General features: G+C 42.7%; 1 protein-coding gene across 1 annotated transcript; it reads left to right on the forward strand.

The window, feature by feature from the left end:
• Positions 1–53: 53 nt before the first annotated feature.
• On the forward strand, positions 54–23,387 carry LOC117491073 (espin-like protein). The gene is made up of 11 exons (XM_034140918.1): positions 54–347; positions 1,310–1,500; positions 9,203–9,389; positions 9,469–9,651; positions 9,785–9,916; positions 18,575–18,760; positions 18,847–18,985; positions 19,284–19,456; positions 19,545–19,709; positions 20,819–21,774; positions 22,856–23,387. The coding sequence occupies exons 1-11, from the start codon at positions 54–56 to the stop codon at positions 23,385–23,387; spliced, it is 3,138 nt and encodes a 1,045-aa protein (XP_033996809.1).
• Positions 23,388–23,932: the final 545 nt, after the last annotated feature.

The following is a 23,932-nucleotide window of genomic DNA, read 5'->3' on the forward strand; positions in this document are numbered from 1 at the left end:
AGCTGTAGGGAGCTGCTTCTGTGGGCCATCAGTAGCTCAAAGCAGCCATGAGGATGGTGCTCCATCGGGCCTTCCAGGCTGCTCGAGGGGGGGATGTCGCACTCCTGAGGGAGCTGGCGTCTTCCGGTCACCTCTCACCTACCATTACTGATGTTCAAGGTGCTTGCCCGGTGCACCATGCGGCGAGGTGTGGACGCCTGGAGTGCCTGCAGTTCCTGGTGAGCGAGCTGGGGCTGGCAGCGGACGCCCGGGCCTCCAACAGGGCCACCCCTGCCCACGATGCAGCCGCAACAGGGCACGTCCGGGAGCTGCAGTGGCTGCTAGACCTGGGGGGCTGCAACATTGAGGTAGGTGTATCCACTCTGTACAATCTCCACAGAGAAAGAGAGAGAGAACATATCCCGAGAGCTTAAATGCCTTCGAAATGTGCCACATATTCAGCTTCTCTGGTCATTTCTACTGACTGTGAGTCTAAATTCAGGCGGTGGCTTTAGATGGTCATCTAACTGCTCCCAGTATGAGGTTACATCACTGCAGTTGTAAAGAGTACTGTACACTACCTTTTAACCTCCATTACATCATTTGGTGATGACTAACTGGGTATCCATTAATATGAAGTTGAACATGTAATTATGTCCAGATGCTCCCACTGAATGTAGCTATTAAGTAAGGCTCTAGAAATGATGAAATCCATTATGATTGAATTTGCAGCTTAAATTAAAGAACACATATTCAATTTGTTGTTATTATTTAAATGTTTAACACCATGATATACAGCCCTTTATATTAAAATAATATATAACAAAAAATAAATGTGCTTTGCTCAAAACATGACAATAAATTAAAGTGAAGTGGAAAAATATCCTATATGATTAATATTGCAGTTGTGATGTCATTCACAGTAACTTAAAAAAAACTAAAAACAAGAATGCATCATGATCTATACCAAAGATACTTTATTTATGGCAATAGAATCAAAAAATGTTAAGTACTTAAACAAGTTCAACTAGCTTAGAAACTGCATTGTCCACAGAAATTACTCTTCACCTGATCATTTCTTGAATCTAAATGCTAGAATAATAAATAAAAGGTTCTCCATATTTTCACAAATAAATGTTTATCAAATACCACCAAATGTCTTAATTGGTGGACCTTAGGAGAATCCCTACTGTTGCTTTGAAAAACATATTTCATAGGAAACTCCTTTGACCTGTCTTGATGATCAAGAGTGTTTATTAGAAAAAGCCTTTACAATAGAGGTGTTCTCTCTCAGCCTTGATCTAATAACCCATCTGTGTGTTGTTCCCAGGATCGGGATGCAGCCGGGGCCACGGTGCTCCACCTGGCGGCGCGGTTCGGTTGTGTGGAGGTCATTCAGTGGCTGCTTTCTGTTGGAGGGGCAGCGGAGATGAAGACACACTGTGGAGCTGTACCTGCTCACTATGCTGCAGCCAATGGGGACCTCACCTGTTTAAAGCTGCTTGTTCAACACGCACCGCGGTGGGTTCACAAGCTTTGCTAATTGTTCTTCTTATTCACTTCTTTTGAAACCAATAAGGCTGAGAACACTACTGAATATTGCAGTGCCAACATTCCACCAGATATGGGTTTTATTAAAAAATAATAATAATTGAACAGAGGCAAACAACAAACTCTGGAGAGTCCAAAAAACTATAAAACCAGCATCCTGACCACAAGCTGCCTACTGTCCTAATACTAGAGACCGGTGACTGACATTTGACTTTATTAGCCTCACAAGCTGAGCCATTTGCTCAGGTAACCATATGGTGAGCTGAAGGGAACCCTTTCAAAGACAAATCCTAATTCATCTTTCACCATGAGTGCATCGACTGTAATAGAATGTTTTTTTTTTTACTGTATAACAGTTTCAACCTTCCTTCCACAACTACAAAGTAGCCAGTCCCTCACTGAGTGGTTCCCACCATTTTGTACTTGTAGTTTTCATTGGTCTTAGATGATATACCCCTTGGAATGTCAGATTCGAGCTTTACATGTATATCACCGTATATGTTCATTTAAGATAGCTATCTACTGTATATCAAGATTTGTTTTATGTGTCTATTTCAAACTTTTCATCATTACTGTGTGCTAGCTTTATTTTTAACAATTTATTGAATAATTGTTGTTATATTTTTAATTTCAACCATCTATGTTTAAAGAGATTTTTATAATTTTTTAAGTACTGTTAGCTAGTTTTTTCTATTTCAACCAATATTTCCAGTATTGTTAGCTAGCGTTATTTATTTAAACTGTATAATCATTATTTTTAGCAAACTTTCTTTATTGCAACCTTTCGATCATGTATCCAGTACTATTAGCAAGCTCTCTTTTATTTAGTTTTGTTAGCTAGCTTCATCTGTTTCATCTACTACTTTAAGCTAACTATTTCAACAGGTTACCAAGGTCTAATCAACTTGTTTTTAAACTAACTTTACTTTTTAGTTAAAGGTAGGGTAGGTAAGAATGGTGAAACCAGCTTGAGTGCGCTAGAATTTGAAAGTACGCAGCCGAAAAAAATATTTTTTTTATATAAATGGATCAGGACAACAAGTGAGCAAATGTTTTTTCACAGAAAAACACAGAGGGGACTCATGTTTATGTACAAAAGACATAGAAAAAGTGGATTTTGCATAATAGGTGACCTTTAACCTCTTAAGCCCTGAGCCTGTTTTTCAGGTCTCAGGCTCGAAAATGACATTCCCAGAACAAATGACCATATCTTCCCTTCTAAAAGGGTTAAATTAATAATCTTTATTCTCAAAGTAATGATAAACCTGTGAGTTGGATGTAGAAAAGTCAGAATCAATATAGATGTTTTTTATTTTAAAGAAAATTCAGATTTTACATAGTAAAAAACTGTAAATTATAGTGTCCATCCAAAAATTCTTTTTTACTTATAGTGAAAACTACCCTTGGATGATGGGTTAGTAGACTAAAAGCTTTAGGAATCCAAAGTACAACATATAATAAGTACCCTGTATCAAGATTGATGCAAAACAAGTGAAATCTGACCTTTTTAGAGAGATTTAGCCAAAAACCCCCACTTCTGGGGTCATTTGGGTGGATTTGACCTATCTCTGGCCCCCCTTGCTCGATTTTGATGAATGAAATCTCTTTATAACCGCTAGAGCCAATGGAATCGAGGGAAAGTTATATACACACCAAAACGTTAACAAATAAGGAGTGAGAGTGACGCGTTACCAAAACCGGAAGCTGCATACACTCTGGTGGCTACCATTAGCAGCTAACTTTTCCGCTCCGATTTTTACATAAAAAATGGAATTATGGACTATAAATAATTTTTTCAAAGGCACAGGTACATCATTAACCTATGGATCAACAATTGTAGCATTTTTTTTTCGTTTTAATGCCATTGAACACGTCTTTTGACCTAATTGACAGCTACGGTGAGACGATCTGCCGTAAATGCTCCGTAAAGGTACGTGTTGTGATGTCTGTGTTTGCTTCCCCTGTCGCAAGTTCGGATGGCTCAGTGATGATACTATACCTAAATAATCAGTGGAGTCTCAGCTTTAATCGGCTATATTGTATGTGCAGCTACGATAAATAATAAGGGTATCTTTATCTTGAATTGTGTGCCGCAGTGCATTAGAATTTTTTCGCTCAGGGGTCATTTAGACGCTTCTTGTGAGACTTGTGTTTTGTTTTGGTAAAAATGGTTCATATCTTCAGTTAGCTGAGATTCTTCCCGTTAATCTGGTGCTACACATTAATAGTTTCATAAATGTTGAGAAGCCCTGAGACATTATCTCGAGAAAAAAAACGGTGGGAGGGGTCCAATGGGGGGACCGCCGTGCTTAAGAGGTTAAGTAACTTTTTCATGGAGATTGAATACTTTTCAATATATTTTAGCTACAGTTTCAACCTTTAGGCTAGATCACTTTCTAGTTTTCTAGTAGCTCAATTGCAGCCTGTGGTGTAGGGTGGATGGGAGGACGTTTATGTAATGTGCATTCAGCCTGGCTACATTTACAGTTACAGGTATGCTAGCAGCTATTAATGGTAGCTTACTTGTTATCTTAAATGTAGCCTTCTGAAGTTCAGCATAGCACCACTTTGTTAGGCTTTTTATTCTCTTACACAGAAATATTTGGATGGGTATATTGAAATCAAATCGGTTTCAAAATAATGAAAACCCAAATTTAAATCAGTTACCATTTTCCACATAGGCTACGGCAGAGATGGAGTACTCGAGTCCTGGACTCGGACTCCAGTTGGACTCAAGTGCCGATTTTCGGGACTCGTGACTCGACCTTTATATATACAGTCTATGGACTCGACTCGGACTCGCGCACTGATTGACGCGACTCGGACTCGTGAATTCTCGCCCACGATGACTTGGACTCGGACTCGTGAATTCTCGCGTACGATGACCTGGGTTGCGGTCGAATAGTCCAAAAATCAGCTCCTAAGTTCTAACCCTGTCGTCTATTCATTGACCTCTGAGTGAAACGTCACGGGGTTAAGGGATAGTGGATAGGAGAATTCAAAAGGACTTAGGAGAAGAGACTGCGATACTTTAGAGAATCCGACTGCACTTTCACTATCCGACGTGTTTATGATGCGCCAGCGGAGGTCATAAATGTGCGCCTGCTGCTGTGGGGAAACTATGGAAACTACAGTTTTCTATACAGCGGACTACAACATGGATGTTTAATAAGAACAAGGGACTACTGTAAACTCATCTAGAGACTCTGCACCGTGCTCTGATGCTGTTGTTTTATGCTTTATGAACGGGGACAACAGAGAAACATATTCTTCATGACCAAAGTTGGAATTGAAATAAAAAAGGAAAGTGAAACTTATGCTCGTCACCCTCTCCCTCCGGTCCACATTAATACAAATGATCCCAATACGTATGATTGTATGAAAAGATCTTAAAATCAATACAAATGTATTTATTATAAACGTTAGTCCTTAACATCTATCACTGTGTATATCACCATTCAAACATATTTTAAAAGTTGAACAAACCCCACACAGCTCAGTAAACACTGTGAAATGTTGACTTTATTTGATAATTTCAGTAAAAACTAACGTTCATATTTCTCTTTTTGATTATAATACTGATGAACGTTCAAAACAAAGCACTTTGGCAACTTACCACATACGTTTTAAAATGCTTAATAAGCACCGTAACTTTCATGATATCATTTCTCGTTCATAATCGGTTGTTTCCGTGAACGGCCGACTGTTGTGTGACGGCAAATGCCGCGGCCGCAAGGCATTGTGGGGCAGCAATTTCTCCTCTCCTTTCGGTTAGGGAGGTCCAGTGGTTCCTAAGCTAAAGGAGGTTATAAAGGAAGTTTGAAACCTCCTTTCCTTTCATTTAGAGAATTCGAACGGCACTTATCATGGCTGCCACTGACGGACTTCCGGGTCATTTCACTCCGTTAGGAAGGTTCCTAAGCTAAATGGACTATTCGACCGCAACCTTGGACTCGGACTCGTGAATTTTTCCCCCCACGATGACTCGGACTCGACTTGTACATTGACGCTCCGACTTGGACTCGGACTCGAGCAAGTTTTCTCTGGAGTCTGATGTCCTCTATCCTGGCGTGTGCACCTGCGAGGCGAGTTCACGTACTGGGCCCCGCTATTCCAGTCTAGAGATGTCTAGACTCTAGCACGATGCGGGGTGTGTCTCTAGACTCTAGAGACACACCCCGCATCGTGCTGTATGCTTTCACACATTCTGCTTCCACATTGGAAAAGAGCAGCGCAAAATGCTCGTTATGTGGAAACAATATTGAAGAGAAGGCTCCGTAACACATTACTCAGGATGGAGTTCAGGCATATAGGCTGTCTTGAACACTAGAGATGGGCGAGTCCTGATTCATCCGGATCATTAACCCGGATCCTAGAAATGAGCTGGTCGTGACGAGTCTCCCCTCTCCATTAACCCGAGTCCTTGAGTCCCACACTTGGTGTGACGTACAAATTAAAACTATAAATTGCGTCACTCGCTACTCTCTTTATAACATGTAAAATCACATTACAACGTACCCCAGTCCATCTGCCTACCCTTTAGCAAGTATACAGGATAGCTGCCAGAAGTGATCGTTTGGCTCAGGGGAGGGGACGCGGATCAGTGAAACTTCCTGCAGACTTGTGGGGACTCAGAGGAGCCGACGGCTCCTAACCGTAATAGCATAGCAGATCCAGCGATCCATACTCGTCATGTGCACGAGCATAGCCCCTCCTCCAGCACCCGGCTCCCGCGCTATATTATGCACGAGTCAACAGCAGACTCGCAGATTCGCAGATTCGCAAATCCTGACTCGCTGTGCAAAACACAGCAGACTCGTGCGGACTCAGAGCCGTAACCATATAGCAGCAGATCCAGAGATCCAGCAGACTCGTCGTCATGCACGAGTCAACAGCAGACTCAGATTCGCAAATCCTGACTCACTGTGCAACACACAGCAGAGCAGACTCGTGCGGACTCGGAGCCGTATATAGCAGCAGATCCAGAGATCCAGCAGACTCGTCCTCATGCACGAGTCAACAGCAGACTCAGATTTGCCAAATCGCAAAATAACCCTTTTTTTTGTGATCAACATTTTTTATTAAAGCAAAATACACTGTGTAGCGGAGGTTAATATAACGTCAGTTCAATAGATAGATAGATAGATAGATAGTACTTTATTGATCCCAAATTGGGAAATTGTTACAGCAGCATAAAAGGCATTTTACAATAAAACAAAACTACAAAATATACAAGAATAGAAAGAAAAAGAAAATATAAAATATACATGTCGAAATAGAAAATATACATGCAGATATTATATATATATATATACAAATATATATATATATTCAAAATATATGGAATAATAATATGCTCGTGAAATGCAACAACTTTTCGGTTTCACCGATAGGATTTCTACGGTCTTGGTGATGCTGACTCATATGACTCAAATGACTCGTATGATCCGGATCTCTTCAATGACTGACTCAGAAGACCCTGAGTCCGTAAAAGGATCCGGATTTTCCATCTCTATTGAACACTATCATCAGAGTAACGTGATCTAATCAATAAATAAAGATTCAGCCGATAACACGAAAGCACATGGCTACTTAACATGCAGAATGACGTCATTTTGCATGCTAAGTAGCCATGTGCTTTCTGGGGCTTAATCTTTATCGGTAAACCGATGTAACCGGTAAAAGTTCCTTCAAAATAATAGTCCCGATCTTATTACTATCAAAATAAAAGTGCAAAACGAAAACGTTACCATTGGAAAATATTGGCATACAAATATAATCACTTCTCTAAAAGGTAACTCATTTTAAATATAGTTAGACATATTATAGGTCATTTACAATAATAATATTAATATTAGTAATAAGCTTTATATTTGTATAATACTATTACAAGAATTGTAGCCAAACTGGCTTCACAGCAGTTCAATAGACATGTTAGTATAACATGACAGGATAAAAGCAATGTAGAGGAGCAGCTACATTTCAACACATATATCCACGAACATTAATACATGAAGACTTGTGACTCTGACTTGACTTGGACTCTTCTTGGGTGACTCGGACTTGGACTCGGACTCCAACACAGGTAATGATGACTCGGACCCGACTCGGACACTCCTTGGGTGACTTGGACTTGGACTCGGACTCGAACACAGGTAATGATGACTCGGACTCGACTCGGACACTCCTTGGGTGACTCGGACTTGGACTCGGACTCGACTCGGACACTCCTTGGGTGACTCGGACTTGGACTCGGACTCGACTCGGACACTCCTTGGGTGACTCGGACTTGGACTCGGACTCGAAGAGTGGTGACTCGAGAGTGACTTGGACTCGTGAATTGGTGACTTGAATACAACACTGGGCTACGGTAACAGCAGAGCCACTCACTGGGGTACAAGTAGTGCACCATTTAACCTGATCAATGATTTACCAGATGAACTGAGGCATAGGACTAAAGGTCATGGTCAAACATCTGTTAATTTTAGAAAGCAGGATATAGTACAAATGTACTGGAACAGCTACTATTTATTCAACTGAACTTTTGAAGTTAGATACAACAACTCTTGCACACACCTGTTCTAACCAAAAGAAGGGAAACTTATTTAAGAAACACTCAGACTGTGTCTCAACTATAAACCATTATAACTAATCTGTTGCCTTTAGAAAATGGAGACACTCGACCATTTGATAGTAATATGATAGTTACAGCTTTGGGTGCCTTTGGTTTGACATCATAATTAGACAACATGACTTGTGGCATTAAGCTACACAGATTCGGAGCAGTGTAAACCCCCCCCCCCCCCCCCCCCCCACTAACACTGTTAGTCACATGCCAGCCTTGTTGTTGTAGAAGTAAAGTGTGTATGTCAATGTTAATGCAGCTCTGTGTGACTGACAAACCAGGTGGGTCGGGTTCACCTGTCATGGCTAAATAACTAATAACAAGTATCCGTACAGTTTATTTAACAACAGTAAAACTGTTCATATTATTCAAACTGTACATTGTTTATTTCAGTATTAAGTTTGTCCATCACTTCAGATCAAAAGATCCTCCATCATGTCCTAATGTGAACTCTATCTGTCACTATTATTAACCATTATAACAATTACAAAATACAAATGTTAAGCTTGGAGCAGAGGTCTGATAAACACTCCTTTATTTGTACTTGTTCTGAGATTTAAATACTCAGCATTTTGAAACATTTTGGGAAACATCATTTTTTTGTAATCCTTTTTTTATTCTTAAAGGCTTCTCTTTAAGATTCTGAATGTTATAGTATCTGTCTCGACTGAACAGAAACTGTTTTGATAATTGTTTACTGTAATTGTTAAAGTCATTTTAAACGCAAAAGTGTTCTCAACCCACATCTATAGACTTGGCCTGTTTTAATATCATATTACAGTGAATATTTGGGGTTTGAGACTGACAAAACCAGAAATCACAAACATCCCTTTGCAGTTTGAAAAACTTGGGTGGGCAATTTTCACTTTTTCCTTTTATTAGTTTATTATTTTAATTATTTTAATCTAGAAAATAATGGGCAGATTAGTGAGTTGCACACGTTTTTAACATAATAACATTATTCATACACATAATAAGATCAGCTTTTTTCAATCTGAGGGGAAATTCAGTTTCACTAGCCCGTTGTTGCTGTCTGTTGGTCTCCAGATGTGTGGACCAGCAGACGGTCCTTGGGGCCACCCCGCTCTATCTGGCCTGCCAGGAGGGCCAGCTGCAGGTTGCAGAGTTCCTGGTGAAGAACTGCGGGGCCGACGTCCACCTGAGGGCCCACGATGGCATGACCTGCCTGCATGCTGCTGCTCACATGGGCCACCAGGCTGTGGTGCTGTGGCTGGTCAGTGGAGAGAACTCGTGTTGCTGTGACGTATCAAAGTGTTGCTCACTCGTGTTGATCCTTATCATTCTCTCCACAGGTGAGCTGCACTGCCGTCAGTCTGTCCGGCCAGGACCGGTACGGAGCCACTGCTCTGCACTTCGCTGCCAGCAGAGGGCACTGTTGCATCTTGGAGAGGCTGCTTCACATGGGTTCAAAGGTCATCAAGGATTACTGGGGAGGGACCCCACTTCATGATGCTGCAGAAAATGGAGAGCTGGAGGTTGGGAGCACATTTTTTATTTAGGTTTCCTTTTCTGTTGTTATAGTTATGTCTTATCTTGAATAAAGCAAATACAATTTCATAAAAGTATGTTCCATACATATATATATATGTCTTATATTCCTATTTTCAGAGTTGTAAACTCCTGTTGGCCAATCAAGCGAACCCCTCAGATCAGGATATTGATGGGTTTACAGCAGCAGACTTGGCGGAGTACAATGGACACCATGAATGTGCCAGACATCTCCGTGCCATGAAAAGAAATGTAAGCTCTCTCTCATCCACAGTGTATTTTATTTCACACCTTTTCCTGCTTTGTTCCTCTGTTAGCACTACCCACCTTGTTATTTTTGCATAAAATTCAAAGCTTGCTTCTGGTCAACAGCAACAATCTGGAAGGTCTTGGAACCCTGGTGAATAATTGTCTTACTTTGCGACATGAATTTCATGCATGTGGAACCTGACAGGCCTCCTCTGTTATCTGCCACTCAGCATTATTGCTTGGCTCTCAGTCCAAGAGGTCTAGAGAGTGGAGGATGATGGCTTTTGTGTTCTGATGGGCTTTACAGGCGACGGTGCCGTGAGTGCCGGAGGAGATACTTGGTTCTCAGTTTGCCCTGAGAGATAAGCTCTTTTGTTTTGTGTAGAAAGCACGACACTCCTTAGTGTGCTTGATGAATATTTTAGTGTGAACACATTGTTTGTGCTAGTGTGGCCTGTTCAAGTCAAAGGGTCAATGCCGTAAAAAGCTGTCCTGCATTTACTCAAATTAATGGTCAGTTTGTTGCGCCTTGTTCCATGCAGTTTGTCCTCTTTCAGACGAGTGGAAAGGGAACTTCCAAAATACACATGTAGATGTTTTTGTTAGTATTTTTGTTCTATTTGTGTCTGTAGATTTCTCCTAAATTCAAAAAAGTAAGCAATACAAAATGTCTCATTTGCATAATTAAACATGACATTTCAGAAAGCTTGAAATATAATAAATAATTATCTTAATGTTTGAGTAGTGCTTGCAAAATGTTTGAAATGTTACAATACATATATTTAAGGATAAGAAATGTGCACTTTCTAGTTTTATTTCTATATATATTCTGAAGTTTTTTTTACAGAGAGGTTTGTTCATAAATATTTTCATTTCAAACCTTTATTTAACCAGGTGAATCCCATTGAGATCATCGATCTCTTTTTCAAGGGAGACCTGCTGCAAGTAGGTTCCACATGAAGACATCAAAACATAAAACAACAGAACAACAAAAAGGACATCAAACAACATAGATACAGGGATTTACAATTGACATACCTAACGACATTTACAGGTTGACAATATTTCTGAACTATGGAGTATAAAATCCTCTCTGTTCAATCTTTGACTCTCATCTGCAAACAAAATCAAACAAGAATTTAGCGCCTGGTTTTGTGGTAAATTGTAAATGAAAAAATAAAGTGTAGTCATCATTCACCCATTCACACACCGCTGGGTTTGCCATCTTGCCCAAAGAAACAACATGTGTATTGCTGGGACTGAGATTGAACCGACAACTTTCAGTTTGAAATGTGACTTCATCACAGACAGCGACAGCCAGTCGACCGAGGGTCAGTGTCCTGCTCTTGAAATGTTTACACATCAGCAGATGTTGCATATCAGCAAATCCTTGTCTTGTTGTTATCAATCAACTGGGAAAACCATTGGTGATATTTATTAGATACATCTGTTAGCCCATTCACCTGCAGTGTCTCCCCTCAAGTAGGTACATAATAATTGGCGTTGCAGGAGGATACTGATACTGGTATTAGAGCTTTTGGAGTTGATTTTAAATACACATCATACAGTTCACTGAAGGAGCCCCTCTGTAAGCAGACCTGTTGACCCTTGAAGCCTCGCAGCTATCCACCTGTAGCTGTCCTCGGCTCTCCCCATCACACTTCACCTGCCGCCTGTAGCACACAGAGTGAAGAAAGCTGTGGACTGATAGAAGCCATTAATAATTCATCAGAGAAGAGCAGCACTTCAATAGGAGGATGATAGGGAGCCGGCGAGGCGTGGCTCCCCTTCACAAATAATCCTCTGTCAACAATGAGAGCTAATTAGCACAGGGGCCGCGGCAGTGTCCAATGCAGCCGGAGCCGGGGCCAGCTGAGGGCCTATCAGTTACCCCTCTCCCGCGGCTCAGGTGAAGGGCCCATGGGCCGAGCCCGTTATGAGATCCACAAGCTTGAGTTTCAGCGTTTTCACCATTCTGATGCCTGTAACTCGCAACTCTATCCCTCTATGGAGCGGAGTTCAGGATGTCATTGGCTTCAAACACACCTTTGATTGTGTGTCATGTTTTTTCCAGGGTGGTGCTATGATTGTCACCTCTGGATACTATGTGATGTTGGTGGAAGACAGAATGATGGATCAGGTTTTTTGGTGAAGTATGAATGGGAAACACAGACCCAGCGAAGTTTGGGGTGAACCAAGAGGTCATCTGACAAAGAACCTGTAATAGCTGGTAATAGATTGAATACTCATAATATCTGAAGAGCAGTCATGCTTGCTGTACCAAAGATGAGATGCTGTTTGATGACAGTTTGGTGGTGTTTCAGGTGCTGCGTAGATCCCAGGTTTCATCTGCTCTAAAGTCAGTCAGATAATCTCATTTCTGAGCAGCACTCTAATGGATTGGGACAGTGAGCAGGGGAGCTGTGTGTGTTTGGATCCCTCACAACCAGGTCAGACTCCTCACAACAGATCCTCATCTCGCATCAACAGCTGCAGGCCAATAAACAGTGTGTGCCGTGAAGTTTAATTCACACACATTTGTGGCTTTTGCTCTCCACTAACAGTTGTTGTTTGAGCATGATATTTTTAGAACAGAGGAAACGTATTGTCGTCTAATTCATCACTGTTTTTGTTCATGTCAAGATTTCCGATTTGTTTTGGCCATGAGAAACGAAACAATACTCTAAGCGGGCTTTTGATATGAATGATAAATTATGAAATATAGAATCGTCATTATCATTGCAGAGAATGTAATAAACTCATGTGTTTGTCAGAGATCTTCCAACATCTGGCTTCATCACAGTTGCATGTGTATAACAGATGGGGAGATATGGAACCAAGCAAAGAAATCTAGATCAATGCAGCCCATAATACTCTCTTCATATTTATCTTTCAAAGTATGAAAAATGCAAGTCTTAGTCCATTGATGACAACATTCGGACACATTCTAAAGTATCGTGCAATGTAAACAGTGAGAATATACTGTGTTTATCTGCCCCATTCAGTTCGGCTCTAAAATGTGATTTGTTCTTCCTTCATAAGAATTTCATAACAATTTGTTTTGATTTTATACGTTTATAACTAAATACGTTTTTCAGTAGTCCTGCTGACAAACAGACATACAAACATAGGCGGAGATAATTATCGTTAAAGTAATTTATAAGCTAAGATGCCAAAAATAGACACAATTAAACCAGGTTTCTTTATGATATAGAATATTGGTCTGGAAAAACAACTAATCACTTTTCACTGTTTTCTTACACTTTAAAGACCAAAAATGTATCAAGAAAACAAACAATAGATGAATTGTTAATGGCAATAACTGTTAGTCACTGCCCTACAGTAAATGGCTATCTTTAATTAGTTTTTCAAAATGTCCTCCAGCATGTATGATGTAAAGCATGGTTTTGGGTGAGGCAGATGTAATATTCGTCTGGAATTTGGTAAATTAGTGGATGATTTTGCTAATTAATTATGTGGCAGCAATTTCTCCAACACTGTGTCTGTTGTTGTCAACTTTTCCACTTTATCAGCCAAACCCATCTATCTAAGCTTATGGTGTCACATTGTGTTTCCACTGTCACAGTTTACTAATCATCTCCGTTGCATTTTACCCCCACCCTCACAAAAACCTCCTCCATTCAATTGTCTAAAGTGGAAAAAAAGCACCTGATAACATGTCTCATTTCCAGCTGCTTTGACAAGTTTTCCGCTGATACTTCTCCTCGTGCAACAACCATGGTCGGCCATTGGTTTGTCCGTGCATTAGTGTCATTACCGGCCATCCTATCCTGTCCTTTAATTATTAACAGCATTCTCCGATCAGAGTTTATTGTTTATTGCCTGGCGGCCCTTGGCCACTGGCAGAGATGTGGATGATGGTGTCAAACGAGTGGTTGGTGTTCTTAGGATAGTGTCACATCCTCAACACGGAGGGACCGCCCGAGTCCTCGCTGCACAGGTCTGAGTTTCAGCGCACAGTCTGACCGGAGTGCAGCGCGAGAACTGTTCAAGGTCAAGGTTAGTATGTTTCATGGTGGTTTATGGGCCATTTTCACTATAGTTGTACTCTCTATGCTGCTTTTGCTTATTTTGACTCCTTGTTGTTCTTTATTATGATATTTTTCTTAGATAACTTTTATCATAAGCAAGTGACTGGACAGGCTGAGTAATATGTTTTGTTAAATGAAAGGAAACGGTCTGTTAAAGAGGCCCTAGCTGACATGTTTTGGCAACGTTTGACCTTTTTTTCAGCTGTGGCCTCTTACGGTTAGGCATGACTAATACTCCAGGCTCATGGCCTTACTTTATGTTGTTGATTTCTTTTCCATTTTTGAATCCAGAACTTTCTCTTGCTATTTTTTGGGGATTCAGTAGCTGATAATGTTCCGTTATGAAGTAGAAAAGTATTGTCATTTGTCTTTTTAAGCCAGTCAATGCAGTAAAGCTGTAACATTTGGCAAAAACATTGTGTCAGCGCTTCAAGCATTACCTCCACACAGGAAACCTGAGAGCATTTTAGCATGTGAGTGGACATGTATTTACACTACAGTGTTCTTCTGTGTATAATGTACACCCGCTGTATACATTCCACAATACAATTTATCACCCACAACGTGAATATTTCATGTGGAAGCAGAATTACAAGACATGTTTTAAATACACATGAAATACTTAAACCCACAGGGAGCAGATTAGTGCTGCAGCCGGACACTGAGAGCACTGAGGAGCTGTTTCTTAACTCTTGGCTCCTAATCTGTGCTGATCGGGCTCTTTGATTCAGGGGGAGTGGGTTCAGGCCAAAACAGGGTTGGCTATCTATATCTGCGTGGCAATTGTGATGGGCTACTGATGAAAACCAAATGCTCTCCGGCCACTAATTAAACACACACACAGGCCGGTTCATCATAGCTTTTAGGACATTGAACTGTTACGAGAAGGGTCACAAAGGAATCAGTCCCCCCCCCCCCCTGTTTCCCAGCCCCCCTTGTTTATCTATTTACGGATTGCACAACTTCGGGGAAGTGAAATGCTCCTCCTGAGCAGTGTCCCAGCATATTTCGTGCCGTTGGAGATCAAAGTGGCGTGTGAGGAAATGGCAAGGACCACCTCACGGACAGCGAGCACAACAGCACGCAGCGCGGCTGCTTTGATGTTTTGGTTACTAATAATGTCCTTGGAGAGCTGAATCTGATACGCATGCTGCATGGAGTGCATTAAGACAGCGCAGGTTCATTAAAGGGGATCTAAATGTTTCCATACATCCTCCCTAGAGTGGTGTGAAATGCTGCCAATTATTCAGGGTTGCTTACTATCCCCCACTTTTTTCAAATGTATTTCATAGTGCTTGTCCTCATTTCAATCTGGACCTTTTACAAAGTAAGTGATTTGATTTAGTTTATTTTTTTTACAGTAAAGCATTCTTCTTTTATCAGCATCTCAAAATGTTTGATAGAACAAAGCCACTCTAACTTACTTTCATGCTTTAATATCATACAGAGTACTTGACTCCCTACACAAAATAAGATAAGATAAGATAAGATTTGAGATAAGGTCCCAATTTGGGAAATGTTTGTGTTGCAGCAGCATAAAAAGACATGGCATTGTACAATACAAATGAACAATAACAAGATATAAAGCAAGGTATTATATATACATAAGTATGTGACAGATGGAATATTAAATAGTAAACTGAATATATAAATGTAAAATGTACAGTGAAGAGAGAAGCTATGGAGCAGAGAGTTCTCTGCAGCCAGAGGTGATTTGTTGTACAGAGTTATGGCAGTGGGCAGGAATGTTTTCCTGTTTCGGTCCTTGTGACAGCAGAGCTGTGTCTGTGCAGGTGGAGAGGGGGGGTGGGGTTATCTGTCTGTCCAGCTGCAGGTGGAGAGGGGGGGTGGGGTTATCTGTCTGTCCAGCTGCAGGTGGAGAGGGGGTGTGGGGTTATCTGTCTGTGCAGGTGGAGAGGGGGGTGGGGTTATCTGTCTGTCCAGCTGCAGGTGGAGAGGGGGGGGTGGGGTTATCTGTCTGTCCAGCTGCAGGTGGAGAGGGGGGGTGGGGTTATCTGTCTGTCCAGCTGCAGGTGGAGAGGGGGGGGGGTTATCTGTCTGTCCAGCTGCAGGTGGAGAGGGGGGGGGGTTATCTGTCTGTCCAGCTGCAGGTGGAGAGGGGGGGTGGGGTTATCTGTCTGTCCAGCTGCAGGTGGAGAGGGGGGGTGGGGTTATCTGTCTGTCCAGCTGCAGGTGGAGAGGGGGGGTGGGGTTATCTGTCTGTCCAGCTGCAGGTGGAGAGGGGGTGTGGGGTTATCTGTCTGTGCAGGTGGAGAGGGGGGTGGGGTTATCTGTCTGTCCAGCTGCAGGTGGAGAGGGGGGGTGGGGTTATCTGTCTGTCCAGCTGCAGGTGGAGAGGGGGGGTGGGGTTATCTGTCTGTCCAGCTGCAGGTGGAGAGGGGGGGGGGGTTATCTGTCTGTCCAGCTGCAGGTGGAGAGGGGGGGGGGGTTATCTGTCTGTCCAGCTGCAGGTGGAGAGGGGGGGTGGGGTTATCTGTCTGTCCAGCTGCAGGTGGAGAGGGGGGGTGGGGTTATCTGTCTGTCCAGCTGCAGGTGGAGAGGGGGGGTGGGGTTATCTGTCTGTCCAGCTGCAGGTGGAGAGGGGGGGGGTTATCTGTCTGTCCAGCTGCAGGTGGAGAGAGGGGGGGGGGTTATCTGTCTGTCCAGCTGCAGGTGGAGAGGGGGGGGGTTATCTGTCTGTCCAGCTGCAGGTGGAGAGGGGGGGGGGGGGGGGTTATCTGTCTGTCCAGCTGCAGGTGGAGAGGGGGGGTGGGGTTATCTGTCTGTGCAGGTGGAGAGGAGGGGTGGGGTTATCTGTCTGTCCAGCTGCAGGTGGAGAGGGGGGGTGGGGTTATCTGTCTGTCCAGCTGCAGGTGGAGAGGGGGGGGTGGGGTTATCTGTCTGTCCAGCTGCAGGTGGAGAGGGGGGGTGGGGTTATCTGTCTGTCCAGCTGCAGGTGGAGAGGGGGGGTGGGGTTATCTGTCTGTCTGTGCAGGTGGAGAGGGGGGGTGGGGTTATATGTCTGTCCAGCTGCAGGTGGAGAGGGGGGGTGGGGTTATCTGTCTGTCCAGCTGCAGGTGGAGAGGACGGTGGGGTTATCTGACTGTCCAGCTGCAGGTGGAGAGGGGGGTGGGGTTATCTGTCTGTCCAGCTGCAGGTGGAGAGGGGGGGTGGGGTTATCTGACTGTCCAGCTGCAGGTGGAGAGGATGGGTGGGGTTATCCATGATGGACATCAGTGTCCTCCTCTCCACCAGCTTCAAAGGGGTCCAGCTTGATGCCGATGACAGAGCCAGCCTTCCTGATCAGTTTATTGATCCTGCTGGTGTCACCGGCTCTGATGCTGCCCCCCCCCCCCAGCATGCTGCCCCCCCCCCAGCAGACGCAGCAAAGAAGAGAGCACTGGCCACAACAGACTGGTAGAAGATCTCCAGCATCTTGTATGTCACATTGACCGGTGCAACACATTCCAAAGACATCTTTCTATAGGAATTATAGTGCAAATGATAACACTGACCCAATCTCCCACAAACTGTAGCTTCTTTATATATTAATGTATTTTTCTACAGACAGATTTAAATATATATTACTTTCCTTGATGATTTTACTTCAGCGAGAGTCTTGACAACAAATAAAAGGAAAAAACCTTCCTCAAGTATTTCCTTCTTTACAAAAGTGCAAAACTAGAAAACCAAAACCTAAACCTTTTTTAAATAGAAGCAAATAGGAAAAGCATTTGTGGTCTGGAAGAGTTTTGATGATAGTTTGGAGATCTATGTAGAGACAACCAGCTCCTGTTGTCTCTATTCTATTGTTGTTGAACAATGTGATTCTGACAGTATAACACAGGCTCTACCCTTCAACGAATCACTGGTACTGGAAACATCACAACAGTTAATACATATTGGACTCACGTCACTGTTGTCATGCCACAGTTGGATTTATCTCAAACTATTGTATGTAAGGTGAGCCGGGAGAATGTTACAGCACAGTTGGTGTGAAAAGACTAAATATAAATGAGTATTTGATTTTGGTGAAAGTACATACAACCCTAACCTCATGATTTGACCAAAACTCATATCAGTCCCGATCGGACCAACCTAATACGATGTATATTTTTATTTTATTGCATTCTATTTCAATGTAAATTACTGCTTTATTTGATTGCTATCTTACTATATTGTATCACAGTGTTCTTAATATAGTTAGCTATCTGTGTTCTTTTTTACATTTTTGTTTTTATTTGTATGTATGCACCACGACACCTAGTCAAATTCCTCGTACGTGTGAACCTACCTGATTCTGATGTGTGGATTGGTAGCTGGAGAGTTGCCCGTTCACCTCCTGGGCCCTGCAGAGGTGGCTTTGAGCAAGGCATTGAACCCCTAACTGCTCCCTGGCGCCGGACAAACTGGCAGCCTGGTCGCTCATCTCGCCTAACAGCAAAATGCATGTGTTTGTATTCAGTCCTACTGTGTATAGGTCGTGTCTGGTGCATATGTGTGTATTGTACTGTGTGTCACAACTGAACACCTGGATTTCTCCTTGGGGATACAATAAAGTTCATCTTTATCTTTTCTTGTACTGAGTGTGACTCTGTTATAATTGCAGACAGCCTGTGCAGAGCCCACCCAGGAGAGAGCTCCAGTGGAGGAGGAGGAGGAGGAGGAGGAGGAGGAGGAGGTGAAGGTGAAGCCGGCTGTGGTTCTGCAGTGCAGCAGGGAGGATTACTACGGCAGCCTGAGTGACCCGTGCAGGGACAGCTACAGCAATAACACACCAATGGATAGTTTGAAGGTAAACTCTCAGTTCACTTTTTCCTCATAATTCTTCACTATTTCCTGAACCCAAAGTGACCGTGTATCTTCTCATATTCACACCAGCAACCTCAGAGTGAGGAATCCCCGCAGGCCAGATACCCTCAGCCCCCCCCTGCACCCCCCTCACCTGCTTCATCCCCTCCTGCCAAGCCAGAGAAAAGCATTATCAACAGAATGGTGCAGGTTCAATTTGCAACATCTGGTGAGAACAAATGTTCTAAATGTGTTTACAAAAAACGTTTTGCCTAGTAAAAGAATATTAGCAAGTTATGTTGTCTTTCTTTTGTCTACAAATGTATTTTAATCAGAGCTTATTCAGGGTGTTTAGTCTGGTTAGTTAGCGTATACACAGGTGAACAAACGTATGAAATATTGTTAAGTCATAAACACAGGAGAAAACTAGATTCTAAGGCTTCTGTAATTAAATCATTCTTTCAACCAAGATTGGTCAAGTCAGCACTGGACAGGAAAAAGGATTATGATTATGATTTGCATTTCAGTTATTAAAGGTTTCAATGGGCCCAAGGTGGCTGGGAGTCAGAAGTCTGCCCCTGCTGATAAGACCATGTTGCCCCACGCAAACCTCCTAGCTGGAAGGAAGCTTCTTGGGGACATGAAATCCATTCAATCCTTAAAACAATCAGGAATATCAGGAACGTTCACTGGACAAGCAGTAAGTGCAGTAAGCTTTCTAATGTTGAACATCCTTCTTTTGTAAGTGCTTCCTTTCTTTAGCAGCTCATATGCTGCATCTTTCTCAGAACAAGATGGTGGTCCTGCCCACTGAGCAGGCCAACCTGTCCGACATCGACTACCTGGTGCCCACCCACGACGAGAGAGGCCGGCCCATCGCTGAGTGGAAGAGGCAGGTGATGGTGAGGCAGCTGCAGGCCAGGCTGCTGGATGAGGAGGACCAGAGGAGGAAGGTAAGGTCTCTCTGAATCAGGCTCACATTGTTAATGCAGGAACAGTTAGACATTTTTTCAGTGTAGTCCAAAGTTATGTGAAACATCGATATTAGGCTATTTTGTCTCAATTGTTGAGTGCCTATAGGGTGCAAGCTTTGTCTGAGGAAAGGTCCACAGTCTAAAACTTTAAAACCCCTCGTACAAATACTACATATCTTTTGTGATTATAGAAGCCGCACAGGTTCGTGGCCAGCCTAGACATGTTCTAGTTTGGTGTTATTCAGGAGTTATCACACAGCTTAGTTAAATACTCAATTCTGATTGGTCAATCTGGCTATTTTAGAAGTTTTTAATAATCATCAAACACATAACACAACCACTGCTAAGCAAAATAATGGCTGTTGCAAAGAGGATCAAAGTAAACACTAACAGGAGCACGGTGTGGGCTCTGGCATTGTTCAAGTGTTAGTGGAACAGATCTGTGAACTTGGACAGATACAGAAATCCTCGATCAGTGCTGCTGTTATTTGAAGTTCCAGCCGTTGGTACGTCGTGGAATGGAACATTTGTTTCTTAGTGGAAGCAATATGATAATTTTTGTATTTAGTATGTGGCCGGTAATAAGCGGGATAATGTGAAACAGTGATCAACATCGTTCTGTTTTCATTATCCCTGACTTATTTTATGTGGATAGATTTTGTGCAATTTGATTTTGTTTTGATAAAATCACCTAAAACAGTTAGTCAATAGGTCATCATTTGGGAGAATCAAATTGAAACTCTTTTATTCATTTTAAAATGAGTAAAATCTGTATAATTCTGCACAGCCCCTTCTAAACAAATGCTCATTGAGCCTGACCACAGTTAGCTGAATTTGTGATGCTATTCTAAATCTGCATTCCTGACCATTTGAAAAAAACCTTGGAAACTCCATCATCATTTACTTTTAATTGCACCTAACAAATCACTGAACACATAACATATTGCTGGTCAAGTTATATTCCTGAGGTTTGGATCGCAGTTTTACTGTTGCATTAGTCTTTTCCTCTCACGCTTAAGCCATGTGGAATATAAAAATGACATCCCGCATGTTTATTTGCTGCCTGCTGCCGGCCTCTTCTCTTGCAGGAAAATGGGAACAGATATGCCAAAGTCAGCTGGAGGTACTCCCAAGCCCACAACGCCATCCTGGGGCCCTCCGGTGAGCTGCTGACTGAGGATGACCTCATCTACTTGGAGCAGCAGATCGCCAACGTCTCCCTGCAGAGGAACTGTGAAGGCTACGAGATTGAGCTCGCTCGTCTAGCTGAGGAGCTCCGGCACATTCTGCCCGCCCCCATAGTGAACATCACAGTCAACACACAGTTCAGAAACTTCTCAAGTCAAGTTCCTCTACCAGTGTGGTGTGGCCGCATCTCGGGCATCGTGAAAAGCATGTCTCTGCTCATGACCAACCTGACAGACCAGCCCTACTGTAAGATGCCCAACACCGAGCTCATATCCGTCTTCTCTCAGACGCCAGACAGACAGAACTCCACCAGGGGCCGCAGGGAGAGGATAGAGAATGAAATCCATCAGTTTGGTGTGTCTGTGAGGACTCTGAAGTATAATTTTGAGACAGAGAACTCACCTTCAGATGAGCCAGAGGAGGCTGTTGTGTTGTGTTCCCCCACACAGCCTGAGGCCACAGAGTCAGACAATAATCCTAAAGTCCTGTGTCCGGCCCCAGAGACGGACCAGAACAGCGACTCCGGCATTGACTATGATGAAAATGTTGCAGATGTTCTAGAGACCACCAGCCTCAGAAAGGAGCGTATAGTGGTGCTGTTCTTAGGCCACTGGAAGAAGTCGGCCTACACCGTGACCCTGAAGAGTAAGGACGCAGCAGAGAGGAAGACGAGTGGAGGGAACCCAGGGACGGGCGACCAACCAGGGCTGAGTCGCAGGACCAGCGTGGAGAGCGCCCCGTCCAACATGATGAACAGCTCTCTGGGACACTTCTTCAAGCAGAGGAGCGCCGTCAACAAGATGCTGGGGAACTGGAGGAGCATGATCTCCAGTGTCCCGTCCAGACAAATACGCAGGTATTTCCGTACGATTGCCCCATACTACTACAGTATTTCTCACACTTGGTGGCATAATATGTTTGTCTCTTCAACTATGTCCACATACAACCCACAGCGCTATGGTTTGTTGGTTGGAGGTTTTATAGCCAGCAAATGTACTATTTTCTTCTCACAGCTCTCATCAACTCTTTTTCAACAGCAGACAGTAACTTTTGTACATACAAGCTGTAATTCACCATCCATATATGCTACATGCTAAGCAAAGAAAACGCACCTAAAATTATTATGTGGACACAAAAACACATTCAAATATAATTTATATTGTTGCATAATCTCTGTTAAATGTGTTAATAGGGAATTGTTTGCTTACTTGTTTGCCAAATCAACTTTGCAAGTTAATCAGTTTGTTTTTAGTTCTTACACTACCCCCCAGTGGCATAAAAGTCACTGGATTCAGCTCTACAATGAAAACCTGAGAATTTGTTTGCTTTAATCAAGACTTAAAGGTGGGGTAGGTAAGTTTGAGAAACCGGCTCGAGATACACTTTTTGTTATATTCCATGGAATGCTCTTAACATCCAGATAGCAATGAATATCTTAAGTGCTTTGACAAAAAATCCATTAAAAAATGTCATCAGTGGAAGCCGTAGTACTGTAAAAAGTACGACCAACCGGCCCGGCTAAAATAACTGGATGGCCTACCTGCCTGTCAGCCTGCCATCGGGGCACAAACTTATCTCGTGCCCTCATTGGTCATGTGCGCGTTCGTGTGTGTTGGAGGAGGGGCTCTATAAGGAAGTGGCAGATTTTCTCCGGCTGTGTATTTTCAAATTCTAGCGATCTCGAGCTGGTTTCTCCAAAATTACCTACCCCACCTTTAAATATATTCACTGAACAAAAAAAAAAGGTTTTTAGAAATTGTTCAAAATAACAATAAGTTGATTAATTCATTTGAAGACTGAAATAAATCAAAAAAACAAGTTTGAAATTTGGATGATCATTGAAGTTATTCAACAAAATATCTGGCGGTTCAGCGTACCATCTTTACTTTCAGCCGAGTGTCAACACAAACCGAATAACCATTGAGTGTTGTGTTCAGGCTCCACAGGCAGCAGGCTCTATACTCCCCCGAGCAGTTCCTCCCTCGTTTGGACGGTGTGCCGGTGGAGTACGACAACCTGACTCTGGACCTGTTCATGCTGGGATACTTCCACATCCTCGAGTTGGAGCTTCCTGTGGACGAACGCAAAATTAGACACCTGCTGTGTTTCGAGGTTTTCGACCACGTGGGGAGCTTTCCCTGGGAACTGGTCAGGGACTTCCATAAGGCTGTCATTCAGGACATCGAGGCTGGGAACCGCGAGTGGAAGGACGGCTTTGAGGACATGAAAGTGAAGTTTTTTGGAAACACCGCGAGTCAGCCTGAAAGCGCTGTAGAAGTGGTGAAACATATCCTCCCAGAGGTTAGACAGGTCCCTAAGGTCATTGTGCAGACACCTACGCCGGACGAGGGGATGCTGAACAGCGGAACTGACATTTCCAGTTTTAGCAATGAAGAAATCTGTAAATACATCGACCGCAGTTTTGCTTTTTGGAAAGAGAAAGAGGCAGAGATTTTTGATTTTGAGTAGTGTCATCTTTTTGATATTTTTCTATTGTTTGTAGTTACATTACATTAGGGCTGGGTATCAAACTTAAAACATATTGCTTGAATTTCATTTTGGTTGCTGTTGCAATAGTCAACTATCAAGTCTAGACAGTTAGTATAGAGTGCTTAGCCAGGTTCTTGCCAAGTTTACTCAGATCTTACCTGATTTTAGTTCTAATTTTGTAGATTTTATACTGTGTTTTATTGTGTTAAAACCATTCAACTCCAACCATAATGCATTTTAGAGGTTTGGACTTTGGTTGTTGAATTTATAAAATATTTGTTTGTTTATAAATTGTAATAAAGGATATCTGTTAGATATTTTGGAATTGCTAACAAATTGGTGATTAATTTCAAACCATACCCAGCCCTATTATAAAAGCCAGAGTAGAGTGTGTGTTCCTTAGAGTCAACATGAAACTTTGATCTGGCAGAGATGGCCCAGTTCATTATTACAAAAGTATCCTTACATTGACCTTGATCATTTATTATTAACTTACTGTAAAGACTTATTTCACTAACATTATG

The sequence above is a fragment of the Trematomus bernacchii genome, unplaced genomic scaffold (genome assembly GCF_902827165.1).
Source record: "Trematomus bernacchii unplaced genomic scaffold, fTreBer1.1, whole genome shotgun sequence".
Lineage (NCBI taxonomy): Eukaryota > Metazoa > Chordata > Actinopteri > Perciformes > Nototheniidae > Trematomus > Trematomus bernacchii.

Bases quoted from the DNA above. Each gene is read 5' to 3' on its own strand.
- LOC117491073 (XM_034140918.1), top strand. From the start codon at position 54: ATGGTGCTCCATCGGGCCTTCCAGGCTGCTCGAGGGGGGGATGTCGCA. The intron at 348-1,309 runs GTAGGTGTATCC...TGTTGTTCCCAG, and splicing joins TGGGGGGCTGCAACATTGAG to GATCGGGATGCAGCCGGGGC. The intron at 21,775-22,855 runs GTATTTCCGTAC...TGTTGTGTTCAG, and splicing joins CCGTCCAGACAAATACGCAG to GCTCCACAGGCAGCAGGCTC.